The 16,930-nt window shown below is 37.6% G+C and overlaps 3 protein-coding genes across 3 annotated transcripts; 2 read left to right on the forward strand and 1 right to left on the reverse strand.

The window, feature by feature from the left end:
- The first annotated feature begins 7,494 nt into the window (after nt 1-7,494).
- Nucleotides 7,495-9,048, forward strand: LOC106660500. Its single transcript, XM_014383473.2, has 2 exons — nt 7,495-7,729; nt 7,805-9,048. The coding sequence occupies exons 1-2, from the start codon at nt 7,555-7,557 to the stop codon at nt 8,710-8,712; spliced, it is 1,083 nt and encodes a 360-aa protein (XP_014238959.1). The 5' UTR covers nt 7,495-7,554; the 3' UTR covers nt 8,713-9,048.
- A 490-nt stretch (nt 9,049-9,538) lies between these two features.
- LOC106660475 (proteasome subunit alpha type-5) lies at nt 9,539-11,199 on the reverse strand. Its single transcript, XM_014383445.2, has 3 exons — nt 11,080-11,199; nt 10,172-10,732; nt 9,539-9,986 (listed from the first exon to the last, which is right to left on the reverse strand). Exons 2-3 carry the CDS (start codon nt 10,730-10,732, stop codon nt 9,819-9,821), a joined length of 729 nt encoding a protein of 242 aa, XP_014238931.1. The 5' UTR covers nt 11,080-11,199; the 3' UTR covers nt 9,539-9,818.
- An 82-nt stretch (nt 11,200-11,281) lies between these two features.
- Nucleotides 11,282-13,947, forward strand: LOC106660461. The gene is made up of 7 exons (XM_014383430.2): nt 11,282-11,522; nt 11,595-11,730; nt 11,805-12,311; nt 12,383-12,966; nt 13,037-13,275; nt 13,346-13,409; nt 13,478-13,947. The coding sequence occupies exons 2-7, from the start codon at nt 11,627-11,629 to the stop codon at nt 13,666-13,668; spliced, it is 1,689 nt and encodes a 562-aa protein (XP_014238916.1). The 5' UTR covers nt 11,282-11,522; nt 11,595-11,626; the 3' UTR covers nt 13,669-13,947.
- Nucleotides 13,948-16,930: the final 2,983 nt, after the last annotated feature.

Here is a 16,930-nt window from a genome sequence, read left to right on the forward strand (position 1 = left end):
TGATAAAGTTGTTAATAAAGTGTGATTGCTTAGGCCATTGCATTCTTCTATAATACTTGTTATTTCTTTTTCATAAAATTCCATGCTGATATTTTTCAAGCTTGCATCCTAAAAAATAGTCAATTTTAAAGTTTCAATTTCGATTGGTTTTTTCCATTGTCAACTTGCCTTATTCAAAACCTTATTAAAAACATTGACATTCTCAAATTTTATAACTGGTTTACTTTTAAGATTGGGTTCCTGAACATTAGGATATATTGAACTTGATTCGCTCTTTATTTGTACGTCCTGAGAAATGAAAAATTAAATTTTAGCTTCTTAATTTAAAAAGCGACATCTGATGGCGTATAAAAAAATACATTACCAAATAATATATGCTGAGTAGTTTTTCAGTAAGTTTTGTCGCAGAAAATAAGTATATTACAAACAAAATTGAAATGAGCATGGCAAAGCCCACAGCTACTTGCGGAGTGCTCAAGTTCGAAAAATTTAGCACATCTTTCCATAGCAATCCTTCTGCATTCATTTCCATGTACTCAGCCATTCTTAGTAATTTAAAATATACGGCACTTGGGAAAAACACTTCGAGAATAAAAAGTGTGAAGGAGCTAAAGTTTTTTAAGGGCATCAGTGGTAGTGATAATGTACTCACGGAGTAAGCAAAATAAATTACATTTGTCCAAAAAGCTGTTTTGATGGAAATGCAATGTCAATAAAACTTGAATTCTACGTGAATAAAATACAATTTTCGATTACTCACTACTTTTCACTACGAAGAATAGACTGATCAACAGCATCAAGTAATGGGCAGAAAAAGTTATAAATAACATAATCACTATAGATATGTCGCTTTGTATGAAAAATGATCCAGCAAGTCTACACAACACAGCTCCAACAATAATCACGAAGGACAGGTAAGCAATTGAAAATATGTATGAAATGAAATAATACATTGTTCTGGAGACACCAATGGAGTCAAATAAGATCTGAAAATAATGGTTCAACTCAATTTCGCATTTCAGTACTTCTTTTCGGCCACATAATTGAAATACTTACCCAAATGCCATTCTTATACTCTTCACTTGTATAAGAGACTTCAGAAGAAACTAACACCAACAAGGTGGTTAAAATCAACGCATTTGCCATTACTAAGCAATTCACGTATCTGTAATTTATAATTCAAGAGCTTGTAGAAATGCCAAAAAATAGAAAAATTTTTCAACACTTACAACGAGTACGCGTAATCGTCTTTAGAAAAATCCCTCTCGTTTGGAAGGTTCAGTCTCTTTAGCGTCATCTGGAAGAAAGATTAAGTTTTCGAAAATAATAAATATAGATGCCGATAGCATTTAGATATTCTCTGTACATCGTTATATTTACATTGTATTTTGGACAATTCGGGTCGTTCTCCGTCTTCAATTTGATGAACGACGCGTCCAAACAGGTCTGGGTCGAGAGTATCCGATTGACCTTGGTTAGGTAATCGTCACCGGACGACGACCACCAGTCATCAGACTGCTCGAAAAACAACTGGTCGTACCCGAGATTCATCGACTGTATCTTGTAGTCCAGAGTCTTGCTGGCCTCGCTGATGTTGGTGGCGAAGATGACACCCGCGTAATTGGTGCGCGCCGGCCCCACGTACAGCGAGTTCCACTCCAATATCTCGATTCTGCGATAAGCTTTCAGCAGCTGCGTCTCGTTGGCAAATCCCTCGATGCTGATATTGAAGCCCGAGCTCCGATCACCTTGGGGTATCCGCGGAAAGCACGCGTTGCGAAAATTCTGCATGAGCCTGTCGGTGAAGTCGTTTTTGGGCGCGTAGTAGACGGCGTGCTCGCCTTCGAGCTTCAACGGCCTCAGCGCCGAGATGTTGAGCGACTCGTCGCGGAACTCGAACCGATCGATCTTCAGAGGCATGTGATTGTTGCAATAGTGGTGCGCGACCATCCAATAGATCCATATTAATGCGGCGAATATTGACTTAATGATCCATTTTGAGCAGCGCGCCTTCCAGTGCACTGCGATTATCAGCTTGGCGTTGCTGAAAAATTCGCTCTTCGACATGCTTCTATCGGTCTTTGTCCAGATTCAATGGGCTACCTGTTTTGATTTTTTGGGTTTTACTCATTGAGTTACTCGTCGAGTCGGGGAAATTCGATGATCCGTAAACATTCGGGTACTCAAGCTTTTTTCGGTCACTCGAGTTTTTTTTCGAGTACTTGCGCTATCTTTGAGTATTTAAACTTTTTCTATTAAGCCATCGTATAACTATTTTTTATTATTTATATTTTCGATCTGTGTATTCATAATGTCGGTTTTAATTTTTTTTCTGTACTCGCAATGAAAATACTATACTCACGTATAACGCAAATAAAATGGGTGAATCGTGAATTTTAAAAAGTTACAATTATTTTCAGTTCACATAATTCATTTCTTATTGCAGTAAATATTTTTATGAAAATTTTTTTTCTTTTATTTAATACAGGCTTTATATAAAACAAAGTTTCAAAACTCGTGTACTCACATACCTTACTATATTCAAATTTGAATTGAATTCAAATAAAACTTTAAGTAAGTCACTTAAAATTTCCTCCAAACAAAACTGCAATAATTCGTTGGAATCGTCTTTTTGGACTGTCAATTAGAATTGACACTTACCATGCACTACGCCTCTCGGCGATGGTTCGCACGCAGCAGCAGCAAGAACAATCGTCTGTAAACACTTCAGCACACAGTTATTGTATTATTTTCTTGGCTTTTATTTAGTTTTTATTATATTTATCGCAAAATCACAAGTGTATAACCGATGCCGCACAGCATTCAAGTTTTTGCCTATCTACTCTGCGCATAGGATACGCACTATTTCGTATAGCCAAGACCGATTCATCGTTGTGCTTATTTTAATATTCGCCGCGAGTATTATAATTAAAGAGCTCTGATACATGACTGTGAAGTCTCGATGTTTTTTAGGGAAATCTATTTTTGACAGTTTAACGTCGTAATACTCGATAATTTGCGTCAGAAATGTGCGCGTGCCGCACTGTGCACTAGATATAAAACGATTCGACTTCTAAATAGAGCGAATTAAGGGCTCTTCCTATGCTAGCTCGTATAATATCGTTATTATTGCCGCTTATGTTGTACACACAGGCGGTCCTCTTACGCTGTGTTTTCGTTTTCTTTTGGGAACCGAATCGTTTTACATCTAGTTACACAATCACTAGAGATGAGCTTTACGCTGTGAATCCCTGTGACATAAAGCTGTTTTGCGTAAGAATAAGTGTCGAAGCGGCAGCCGGCGCAGTGTGTGCTCTTCCCAAGCGCTCGTAAAAGATTCGATCAAGTCGAAATTTTTTTCGAGTAACCGTAATTTTTACGAGTAATTGAGTTTTTTCGGGTACCCGAGCTTTTTTGAGTACTCAATTATTGAAGTATTGAAACTATGCTTCATAAGGCCTGAATAAAGAAACACAAAAAAGTTGTCAACAATGTTAATTGCAAATCTTCAAGAAATGAATTATGTAAACTGACAATTATTGAAACTTGTAAAATTCATGATTAACCCAATTCATGTGCATTACAAAATTAAATGTAGAATTTTTATTACGAGTACATGAAAAAATTCGAGTACCTATGAGCTGAGATAGCTTTCATGATCATTCGAAAATAAAAAGTGATAATTTAGTAAAGAAATATATGAGATTTTTTATATTGCATGGGAATTATATGAGTCTTTAATTAGTTGTATGATGTTTCAACAAATCGCTAATAAAAGAAGATAAGATTTTGGATTCCTCATAATCTCCCGAATCCGAAACTATTTTTAGATTTTTTTTCATTCCAAATTCGCTAGAAAATCAAATTTAGATCATTTTTGTTCACTTTCGTCCCACTGTGCGGTAGGTTGAAGCATAATTTTATTGGGAAATCAAGTTTGGGGGGGGGGGGGGANNTGGGGGGGGGGGGGGATAATTCAATTATTAAAAATGCGATAAAGCAAACAAACAATCAATATTATTTTGGAAAGTATAGATAAAATATCAACGGCTTTAATATTTAATGGAAAACAAGTCTCGAAATAAAGTATTCTAAATAAGCGCAATAATACTCCAACCGAGTATAATTGGAAAAATATTTTATCCAAGTACTTTAGTCGACTTTAAATTAAAGTTTTGGTGCTTATGAATTTCGCATAGCTTAAAATAACAATGAATGGCGCCTAATCATGTAATATGTTATAGGCGCATCGAATCGAATTTTCGCTGCAAAGATCGAGCCACCATATACGAAAACGCACTTTGCAATTGCTCTGTTTCGTAACTGGAGCCATCATCCTTTTCGTAACACAAGTAATTTGTCCGAAATGAATTTTCAATCGATCCGCAGTCCGAGCATTGCTCTCTCCATCCGTTTCTATGGTTTTTTTATCTTTTGCAGCGAGTGAGAGAGCGAAGAAAAAGAAAACTCGCTGTCTCGCTCTTACGAGACACGCTTGCTAGTCGAGTCTCCTGGGCGAGAGAGCTCGCAGTGGAGAAATCGATCCTTTGGCCCGCTCGCAATTTTCTCCGTGAATCTAAGTCTATTCACACTTTGCGAGCTATATAATACGCGCGTATATCTACGACACGACGAGAGAAGAGGGTAAATTCGTCGTCGTCGTCGTCGTCGTCGGGTATTAAGCGCAACTGCCAGGCAATTATCGCTATATATAGGCGAAACTTGAACGTCGGGTGAGTGTCGGCTGACTGATACGAAGAGGTCCAAGGGGGAAGCACGAGTCTATATACGTCGAAGCGTTTGTTATAGCTCGCTCGACTCTCTACCCTTGGGATTCGCCTACTCGAGAGTGAGAAAGCTTACGGCTTTGTACATGTGCAGTAGATATGCTGCGAGTCTGTGTGGAAGGCGAGCCAAGCTGCAGCTACCCAGTTAATTATCAAGAGTCCTTCCTCCTCTCTCTCTCTCTCTCTCTAACTCTCTCTATCTTATAAAAGGGGATGCCATCGTCGTGTCGTCGTCGCATCCCCTTGGCAGTCGCTGCGATGGCGAGAGATATGGGCGTCTCCGCGCACGCGGCGCCATTCACGCTTAGCCCGTTACCTCAGCCATCAGCCCGAGCCCTCTCGATCCCAATTTAATTTCCACTTCTTTTCACCGTGGCTCTCGGCAAAGTCTGCAGCGAGGCTCTTTTAATCTCGCTCCGCAGCGACTGGAAGCCTATTATCCAATTCAAGGGTTCGCCGTTGCGCAACGCCCGCCAAAATTGGGCCAGGCGATAATTTTTCCATTTATATTTTCACTCGTTATGCAAAAAGACGGCCAGAGAGCCCGATATTTTTCGCTGCTCGGCGTCGGAAAAAAAATCAAACAAAACAAAAGGAGCGTAAGCTCGCAAATATGTTACAAGTGCGGCTCGAGCCGTTGCGCAACCAGGGTCATTTTCCTTCCAGCTACATATTTATTAGAAAATTCAAACTATTATTACTCGAGTTATGTGATATATGGTGCATCGCACGCGCCAGCAATGCGAGAAAATATGTACGCACATCAGCTTTCACCGAGTTTTTTGTCTGCTGCACTTTGCGTCACGCAGAATCGCTCGATATTTCGACCACTATGGATGTTTATTATTATTTTTCCCTCGGGAGATGAATTCGCGAAGATGGCGCAGTCGCGGCGATTGTCAAAATGTGCAATGTGCAGCGAGCAATTAGCGCGCGAGCATTATGTAGGCAACGGTGTCTGCTGCGCCGACCTCTACTCCGCGAGAAATTACTCTCGCGAGAAAATTACCCAACTTTACTTTCGACGAATTTATCGTCACCTCAATTTTGCCGCCAAATCAATTTTGCAAAGCTATCGATTCGCGATTGGATGCCGAAGGTCGCAGCGATCAAAGAAAATAGACAAACAAACTTTAGTAGGTAATTAACGTTTCGTTAGGTAAGGCGGGAAAAGAATCGACCGCTGCTTTTTCATTTTGTTGACCGTACAAGTATTCAGTTGGATTCTTTTGTCGCCTGATTTAAAAGAAAGTTTAAGTTGAATTCATCGACTGGGATTAATAATATCGCATCCGCATCTGTTTGAATTGAAGCGAGGAAGGGAGTGGGAAGCCTCCGGGGAGTAAAAAGGGGTAAAAAAAGCCTCGGTGGCGAGCGAATCTTCCACACGTCTATATAACGTATTATATAGGTATAGGTATTGGCTAGGCAGCAGTGCGGAGCTGTCTCTCTCGCGCTCGCGAGAAATCCCATTTTAAGCGCAATCATCGGCTGTCAGCGAGCGGCGAATTCGAGCGGAGGCTGCGACAGCATCGGGCTCCGTCGAAAGCGAGCGAATCCTACTGAACGCTTACCGCCAAATGGAATAATATCCAATGATATCGCGGGCGCACTCGCTCGACTCCGCACCGCAGCTTTTCTCGAGCGAAAATTAATTATCGATTTCGGATACGGCCGCTATACATCGTACTCGTACTACCACTGTATATGCGGCCCGAGCTTTTCATCCTCGATCTGTCTATACAAAGAGACGACTGCGGGGGTGGGCAGATTCGCTCGACGCTTTTTACGGCTTAACGTCATTCAATGAGGAGAGAGAGAGAGAAAGAGACGATAGCAGCTCGTTTCGCATCGACGCGCTGCGCTGCTTTTCGCTCTTCGTTTTTCCTCTCCTCTGCTCCCACCGAATTTGTCCTCCATACCGTTGCTATAGATGCCGAAGCATTTTCGAGCAACTTGCGGCCGTCGTTCGCCCACAACCGGAAATTCTCTGTAAAACAAAAACTTCAAAACATATCTCTTCAATGGCCCGACGGTCTCAACAAATATACATACACGTGCGGCGCGCATAAATGCATGCTTGTGCAGGAAATAAAGTGGATAATCATTAAAATTAAGCGCCTTCATAAAACGACCGAGTGAAAGCTAGATCACAAGCAACGTTTCGGCCGAGCACCTACGAATTCGCTATTAAAATGCAAAGCAAGGGAAAAACAAAACATTATATTAAATCTTGCGCAAGCTCGCCGTTGCAATCTCGTCGCAGCATACGCTTTTTTCTCTCCTACATAATATATTACTCAAAAGTCATGCATATTTTTTTTTACTTTTCCGGACACATAGTTATTGGATGGGGGGCTCAACCCTCAAGGAACCGGGCCTAAACATTCGAAAAGAGTAACATCTCCGAATTCAGTTCAGCAATAATCGATCATTTTTATACTACCCACTAGACTGATTTGCTTCAAAGTGAACAAACAAAGTACATGCATTGCGAGTCAAGTAAAAGAGAGACTATGTTCATTTTGCCTCCTAGAAAATCACCAGTGACCAGTAGTTACCAATGTGGAAATGATCTATTCTCTTTTTTTTTGAGCTTCGAAAATTCAAACGTTTGAAATTTTTTCACACCTAGAGGCGCCACCAGTCGAGTCGTTTTATCCACGATTCCGCGTGTAGTCGGTATTTGCATTTTCTACTCGTCTTCTGCTAGACCGGCTCCGAAACTTACCAAAATTTCACGTTTTTCGATCGCTTAATTAAAACAATGAGTTGTGCTGTCAAGGGATGCGCATACAAAGTGAAAAATGGTGTTGAGCACGATCCAAACATTCAAATTAAATGGCTTGAGTCGGTCGACATGGCTTACTTTAAGTTACAAAAATGGCAAGGCCTTTGTGACTCACATTTTCAACCAAAATATTTTAATCCCAAAGGAGCGAGTACGTTTTTAATTCTATTCTTTCCCCCCTTCAACTTTAAACATCTGAATTCAATTTTCATTTTTTTTTATCAAGGTAATGCATTTAAAAAAGTACACGTACTGCAACCATTGATGCAGACCAGAGTTGTATTGCCAACCAAGTATCTTCAAGATCATAATTATTACTATGAAGAAGAAGATTTAACATTAAAATATCGCAATAAGCGTCATTTGGCAAGGTATAAGAGATTAAAAAGGAACGAATCTGAAATTGCTCATATTAATGAATTAGCCATGTTAGATGTGCAAGAAATAGTTATAGATTCTGCAGATCAACCCAAAGAAAAATCAAATATCAAAGAGCTGACTTTTGCCTTGCAGAGTAATATTAGTTCCCTTAAGGGTATAGAACAATTTAAAAATTCCACTTTAATTTCAAACACAATGGTACAAACTTTTACAGGACTGAATAATTATTTATTATTTAATGAAGTTTTCCAGACTGTATCCCCAATAATTAACACATTAAAATATAAATCAAAGAAAATTTTAACTATCTCAAATGAAAATAAATTGTTTTTGACTTTTTGGAAAATCAGAAGAAATATTCCAGATGCAGATTTGGCTATTCACTTTAATTGCACCCAAATGGATATAAAAAAAATTATTTCATCTGTGATTGATCTTTTGGTAAAAACTTGGGCACCAAACCAACAATTATGGCCATCACTTGATACATTAAATGATTGCTTGCCGCAATGTTTTAAAGAAAACTATTCATTACACAAAAAAAAATTGATTGGCCCTAAAGTGACAAGATTGTTTCCCAAAACACCTAATCAAAATATACTTTCATTATCACAAAGACCTGTTATAATAAAAAAAATGTCAAAGTTCAAGTCACTCAAAACAAAATTAGATTCAAACTATGAAAATTTAGCACCAGAGATAGCTGGTATTTGCTTTGTGTTGAGTTATTTTACTGCAAGAGAGTTAGACTGAATCATTGAAGATGTTTTAATTGAACAGATGCAAATTAAATAGATTTATTTTTCTGTTGATAGTGCCATCAGTCTAATTTTTGTTGATTTATGACTCGATAGCATAATATAATCAATAAGGATTTGTATTATTTTTGTTACATAAATAATATTTTTATTTTTAAAGATTCTTGAATTAAGGTCAAACTTAATGTTGGATAAATGATCTTTAAACATGTAGAATAAAATTCTATAAAGTGCCAGAACAAATGTAAATATAATTATTTTTTTAAATTAAACTATTTAAGAATCATTAAATTTTAAATTTTTCTGATATTAAAACTTGAGAAACATTTAAGTATGTTTCACATACATTTTTTATGTGAAATTTGTGTAAAAAAACTAAATTTTATAATGTTTGTAATAATTAATTTTGTATGAAATTTTAGAAAATAAAAACTATTAACTCTAAATTTTTATTTGAGTATTACTTTATAAATTGTGATTAGAATCAATAATAGGCGCAAATTTATATAATATTAAAATAAAACGCGAACATGACGAAATTGACACATAGCAAAACATAAATAAGAAGAAATGAAAAAAAGATAGTTAGTGCAATAACTTATGATCTGGAAGGTGATGAAGGATTGAAGGAATTCATTGGCTTTGCATGGATAACGAAGTTCTGATGGATGGAGTCATATTTGAAGTTGACCTTAATGAATCCTCTCTGGTTTCTGGAAGACTTGCAAGTACCTGTATGAAGTTTGATGGTAATAAGTTAGTAATGGAATATGATAAATTTGGTGGAAAAATTGTCAAAACCACAACTAAAAAATAAGATGAACAATAAAAAACTTGGATATAATTTTTTGTCTAGAGCATACATGATTCTTAATTGATAATTAAAATTAATGTCGTTGACAACAACATCAAATAATCCCAGTTCAATTACAATGATTAGTGTTTTAATATTTTCTCTAGAAAACATATATGAAAAATATGTATACTTGACACTGTGCCAAATGTTGACAATAAATTGATTAGCAAAAGTTGATTGCCGTTGACATGTTTTTTTCCCTGATTGCTGGTATGAACAAATTGATTTTAATTAATTTTAGGTACTTATGCAATATCTTTAATCACCTCTTGCAGTTCTTCTTTTGTGAACATGTGAAATTTGGCCTCTGGTGTCATTGACATAACTTCAATGTTTGTGTCATTCAATTTTTCCTCCATAACTTGTTTTAAAATCTTCAGTGCTGCTTTTGTTGCTTCTTTTAGAGTCATTGACTGTTGAACAAATAGAAATAATTTTTATCAAGAATAGATATTATATAATAGAGAAACTATTTTGATCATTCAAAAGCATCATTATATGCTAGTTTTTATATAGTGAAATTTAGATGCTATTAAATAATAATTAATTAATTATGCAATATATTGTCTTAAAAATTTTTTAAAAACATTTATAGTACCTTATGATAAACTTCTTGAAGAGATTGTTGTGCACCTTCACTACCAGAACCAATAGCTTTAGCATCATATTGTACAAAAGTACCTGATGGATCCAAGTGAAACAATTGGGGTCCTTTTTCATCAATTCCAGCAAATAACAATGCAACTCCAAAAGGTCTGGACATAGCACTACCGTCATCATCACTATCTCCAAATTGTATAGCAAGATTAGATACTGCTTGAGCTACTGATTCAACTGACATTTTTTCATCATATGTGAACCAATGATTTTGGCATTCAATCCTAGCTCTATCAATCAAGGTTCTTGAATCTGCCATGAGACCCGATGAAACACATCCTATGTGCTTATCGATTTCAACAATTTTTTCTACCATGGTAGGCTCCATCAACAAAGAAGTTGTGCGTTTTTCAACTGCCAAAATAACACCTTCAGATGTGCAAATACCAATGGCTGTCCAGCCAAGTTTGATAGCTTCAATGGCATATTCAACTTGGAAAAGCCGCCCTTCCGGGGAAAAAGTATTTACACCACGATCGTATTCGGAGCGAGTTAGGAACATCTGCAAAAATTCAACGTGATATCATTACCTGAACTATAAATTAAAACGAAAAGCAGGTTATACGGTGCTTATTTTTAAATATCACTGACTGTGCAACGAATAATACTTTCGGCATCAAGCTAACAAGTTCTGTTGTTAACAAAAGAAACGAACAATATTTTGTATTCAAACTTGACGTGCAATTAAAATATTTTGAGTAAGTGGAAAATTCAAAACAACTGTAAGATTCGAGGTTAGCATACAATGACAGTGCAAAAGTATTTGAAAATAGATCCTTTTACAGGCACAGGATTCATCCGAATAAAACGGTACAGTCTCAAATGAGTTTTTAATTAATGTAAACCTACCTTGCTGGATTAGCAACGAAAGGAGGCAAACAATTGATGATAAAAATTAACGTGCCGATCCTGTGTTTGATACAAACACGCAGAGTCACGACGGCTAGCGCTACGCGATTTAACTTTGCGAACTGCCTTGCAGTTTTTCTTGAGCCGGCAATGATATGGCGCCTGCGTGATTGCTACAAAATGTACTCAACCTTGTAAAGGAAAAACACACAAGCACACGCACTGTAAGTGTGTACACCCTATTTTACCTATATAAATCGCGTAAAGCAGGCTGCAGGAGTAGGATTCACGAGAAAGGAACTACCGGCTGTGGTCGTGTCTTGTACCTGCCACCAACATCGCTGATTTGCATCGTTTTGTGCGTAATAAGCCTACGCTGTGCATTAATTATTATGCTCCAAGAGCTTGTCGATTAATTTTCTCTGGATCATTTTTACAAACAGGTTTAATACGCGAGTTCTACTACGTTGAAAAATTTACGCTACAAGATATTTTTATGGTAAATTTTCTTTTAGATCTCACGCGAGTACAACACAAAAACAGAACAATGGATTTGTGTCAACAATGGTTAGACTGCATAGAGAAACAGGATTGGCATAGTTTAGCTGCTTTTGCTAAACCTGCAGATTTCGTCATTAAAACAATTCCAAGGTAATGTGTCAATTCAATTAAGCATATGTTTTTAAATGAGCTCTAAAAGTTAAAACCCATATCTATCATTTCAGCGATTTGGATAATTTTCTCAAAACCGTCAAAGCTGCAGAATTAGTTGTAGATGAGAGTGATAGCAAACTTCCTTTGAAAGCAAAAATCATATTTCTCAAATGTATTTCTAATTCTTGTCTCGATGGTTACAAAGATGAGAAATATAACATAAAAAGTTCCACAAACAGTAATAATTTTTATCAGAACTTGTATGAAGAAGCATCTGGATGGACATCAGTTAATAAAGAAAATGGTATTGAAAACGGAGGAAGCAAAGAAAATAGTATTTATCCATATACAAAATATTTTCCATATGAACATATTATTATTTGGGTTGTCAAAACTATTAGTGAATTTGGAGAGTTAGAGTCAAAAAAATCTTTGGTGGAAGAGCAAGTGGAATTATTATGCGTAGGCTTGAGATTTTTATGCAATTTTCTTGCATTTGCCATTAACTTGTCTTATGGAAATGACAAATCAGCCATACCTAGCTATTTCAATGATGAGAAATTCAAAAATGCTGTCATGTAAGCTATTAAATTTTTAAACTCTGTTCTGTCTAATACTTCAAATAATAACTTATACTTCTATCTTTCAGAGAATTTGTCAGCAATGAAAAAATTCCGATTGTAAAAGTATCATGTTGTTTTGTCAATAATATGATAAAAAACTTTGACAAGTCTTTCCATGATTCTATGGATATGATAAAGCTTACTAAAAAATTAATGAAATCAACCATATCTGATGTCTATGTAGCTTGGGATACATTATCAATCTTGCTTCAAAAATCATACTATTTGAGAGATATATACGATAAGATAGAAGAGGATAAAGATAAGGACAAGGATGAAAATAAGGACAAGGATGAGAAAAAAAAGGAAGAGTATGAGGGTGGGAAATTGCATTTACTAGATATAATTTATCAAGAAGTTAGCTCTAACGTTCATAAAGTAGGAGATGAAAAAAAGTTTATATTACATGAAGATGTTGTGGAATATTTGTCTGACAAATTTAAAAGGAATTGTGACATCATTTTGAATACAAAGGATGGCAAGTTAAAAAACATAGAACCAACAGAAGTATCCATAATTTTAGATATTTTGGGAATATTGACCTCCAATCCTAATGGAGACGAGGCTATAAAATTAAGAGATGATAGAAGCCTTTTGATAAGTAGTACCTGTATGTACATTTTCAACAAATGCATTATTTAAGTATTAAAACTTATTTCAACTGTTTTTCTAATTTCTAGATCTTTTAAAAGCAATTCAAATGGTCGGCAAAGAGCCGAATAATTTTTTCACTCCAATACAAAAACTTAGCGAACTATCCTTGGCGGACAACTACGATTGTTGTAGAGACGATAAAACAGAATCGGCTGATCACGTTTGTGCACGAACTATAAAAACTCATCCTGCATATGGGTTCAAAGTTGGTCTCATTCGTTTAATTGGAAATTTGGTTTACCAGCATGAAAAAAATCAAAATCTCGTGAGTCAGCTGTTGAATAAAAAAAAGATATTTTGCTATTTTAAATTACATAAAAGTTTTAATATTTCAGGTCCGCGAAAATCAGGGCATTCCACTACTTCTCGATTGTTGCAATCTTGATGCCAGAAACCCATGTAAGTATTCTATGATAATAAAAAGGAAAGAATTTCATATGGTTCATTTTTTCGTTCCTATTTTATAGTGATAATTCAATGGACAACTCTAGCTATACGAAATCTTTTGGAAAATAATAAAGAAAACCAAGAAATCATCCGGAAAAGCGTCAAAATCGGTCAAATTGACAGTGCAACCATGAGGGAACTGGGCTTGACCTTGAACGAAAATAGTGACGGTGATGCGATAGGGATAATTCCTTTGCCAAAAAAATCGTAAAATATTGGATTTCCGCAGCCAATCTTCTATATATTACTTGATACGTTCTCATGTGAATATTCAAAGTATAACAATAGTATTAATTATGAATATATCTTAAACGCCATTGCTATAAAATATGAAGCATAAATATGAAGACTTAAAAAAAGTGATAATGTTTTTTATACGTACTTTACACGTGCAAGATTGTGCACTAGACGATTAATTTTTAAATATTTTGTATTCGACACTTTACGTTTATTTGTCTTTGATATACAAAATAACCAAATGAAAGTTTAATTGATTGTTAATAATTTTATACTTGGTAATTTTTATAATCAAATTTTTAACGATAGAAGTTAGATATTAGTGCAAATCTACATTATCCTCTGTCTCACGCAGTAATAACTGCAGTACCTCTGCAGCGACTCAACGCAAGTTATTGCCAATAGATGTCCTCGACGTTGATAATATCGACGTTTGCCAAATGTTTTGATAATTTTTCTAAAAAAAAAGAAGAAATAATGTGTAAAACGATGTCAGTCCAATTTTGTTGATAACTTTATACTTATATATACACACATAAATGCAATAAGGTCATTTTATACGTACATATGTGTTACTTAATATATGAATATTTATACATCGTAACATCAAACATAATTGAGAGTGCGACGAAAGGGAGAAAAATTGAATGCATAATAAAATAAAAATGTGAAAGTAAAATGGAAAAGAATTTTTCATTGTGAGCATGTAAAACATATGGAAGGATATCTCAATCGACTCGTATAAATTTCACACGCAATTGGATCTGTTGGAGCTCGTTACTCTCGATATTGTGCGAACGTGCCCGAACTCGATCGCCTGACGCATGAATATACAAGTCACAAAAGGACGAAATGCGCGAGATGTTCATATATATGCGGTTATATAGATCATCGCTCCTTTCGTTGGCTCGCTCGCTCGTACATGGCAGGCCAATCGAAGGCAATCGTGTGACTCGGATTTCTCGTACGGCATGTTCGTTACTTGTTTGTTTTATTTGGCTGTACCGTTTATACACGTAGAGTAGTACACTTATACTCTGCACACACGCAGGCAGATCCGAAGCTCGACAGTCGGGACAGGCAGATTTATTTCACCGGCAATGGTGTATTCAATTAAAATATTATATACTCGGAGAGTACAATCATATAGCTCTATGTGAAATATTGAAAATGAAAACATTTGTAGGTATTTTGTAGACATCGCTGCGACGGGTAGCTTTCCAGTAAATAAACAATTAGGAGTTGATAGCGGCTGGCGTATCGTTTAACGATGCGAGGCGAGATAGGCTGAGAGAGAGATAAAAAAGATAGTCATCAGAGGCGTGATCGGTTCTCGATACCTGTTTACATTGGCTCTCGCGGGTGCTTTGCTTTTTGTTGTTGTTTGGGCTCGAGGTAGACAATATCGCTGCTTTCCAGCTGCTGGCATACGTGCGCGTGCATAGGTGTAGGCAGTGATTTCAACGCTCGAGCAAGAAATAAGCGAGTGAAACACGATGACGATGCACCTGACGACGCGAGCATCGAGCGACGCGATCAATTTTTAATCGACATCGGTTGGACGCGTCAAAGTAACGGATGTAAAGAGGCCGGCCATGCGCGCACATAAACTCATGCTGCAATAAAATATTAATGAAGCCGGCTCCGAGCCGAGACGAGCTCCGATTACAAGAAAGTTTCGCGCGTGCGAGAAACACTCAATTAAGGCAAAATTTATCAACTAATTAAGATTGGTGATTAATCGCGGCTCGCGCGCGTAAGTACGGGGCGTGTGTGCGCGGTGCAGCGAGCTGCTGCCTCGCTCGATTAAAAGCCCGGCATCATCGCTCAATTTTCCTGCCGCGAGAGTGAGAAATCCGAGACTGCGCGTCGATATCGACGAGCTGCATTATTATGGAAAAAAGCCAAGGATCGTAATGGCGCGGCTTTGATCGCGTCATCGGGATAAAATCCAATCTCTTCCGGCGATCGTCCCGAAAATAGGCAGCTCGAATGAGAGTCGAATCTTTTGGAAGCTCGTAAAAACAAATGGCCAAAGCAGCCGTGTTTTTATCGCGATCTCTATAGCCGAGCGAGATGCCGTGGGCTTGAAAAATCGTTTTGGTAATTTGTGCGGCGGTGGAGCGCGCGCCTGCAGTGTGCAGCTCCGAAATTCGCATCTTCAGTAGACGCGCCTGGACTTTTACGAGATCGTTACGGCCGAGGAAGAATTAGAGTCTCGCGGCAACGCAACGAAAGGTAAAAAGAATGAAAGATAATATAGTCGTCGTACAGTTGTTGTTGCTGCGTTGCAGTCGTTGTATAGTCCGAATGACTCAAAAGTGAAATCTCAATTGAGCATATCGTGCCCTTTCGCACTGCATACGCTCGCTGCTGCTGCTGCATATAATAAACTCGTTTTATGTGGCTTGTTTATGCTAATTTTCCATGCTTATATTAGCAGAGATACGCGAGTAGCCGTAAATGCAACAGCGAGCGACTGCTGCAGCAGAGGCACTTGTGATTATGTTGATTAGGTAGCGCTTGACAATTGGGTCAGCCGAGAACGAGAGAGAGAGAGATTATTAGCATTTGTAATGATGTGCTAATTGCAGCTGGCGAGATGTTTTTAGTGTGTAGCTGAGATGGCGCGGGCTCGTGTGCAAGTTAAGCGAGTGATTTATGTGTAGCTGAGCTAGTTGCATGCGATAGGGACATGCAGTAGGCAGGCAGGCAGGCACGCGTAAGTTATTATCGATCGATTCGTTAATTATTACACGTACGCGTGCAGCGATCCATACACAGTACAAAACACAGCCACGTCGATCGCGCTAATAGCTCAAAGCTTGTATTATCGCTGGCAAATCGATTGCCAAGCGATCGCGAGCCGATCACACCCTCGACCCGCTGATCGTTTATGCTCGCTCCTGAATCGGCATTCTCTCGGCGAGGCAAATCGCGTCGCGCTCGAGCTCGAGCCATTTTTCATTCTCGAGTTTGTTGTACTCGGGACTCGGTTGTTGACGAGGGATCCACGCAAACAGTTAGCCGTGGCAGCGGTCGACAGGTGACTGCAGCGGACTCGGAGTACTGTGAGTATAGCGACAATCGAATATCGTTTCTGCTGGACTGCGTGGACGACCAACCGAGAGAAAGAGAGAAAGAGAGAAAGAGAGAGAGAAGCTGGCTAATGAAAAGGGATACGTATATTGTATACATGCGCTCGTACAATGTATAAAAGAGACGTGATTGATTAT

Source organism: Trichogramma pretiosum, unplaced genomic scaffold (genome assembly GCF_000599845.2).
Source record: "Trichogramma pretiosum strain Unisexual culture from Peru unplaced genomic scaffold, Tpre_2.0 scaffold27, whole genome shotgun sequence".
Taxonomy (NCBI): Eukaryota; Metazoa; Arthropoda; class Insecta; order Hymenoptera; family Trichogrammatidae; genus Trichogramma; species Trichogramma pretiosum.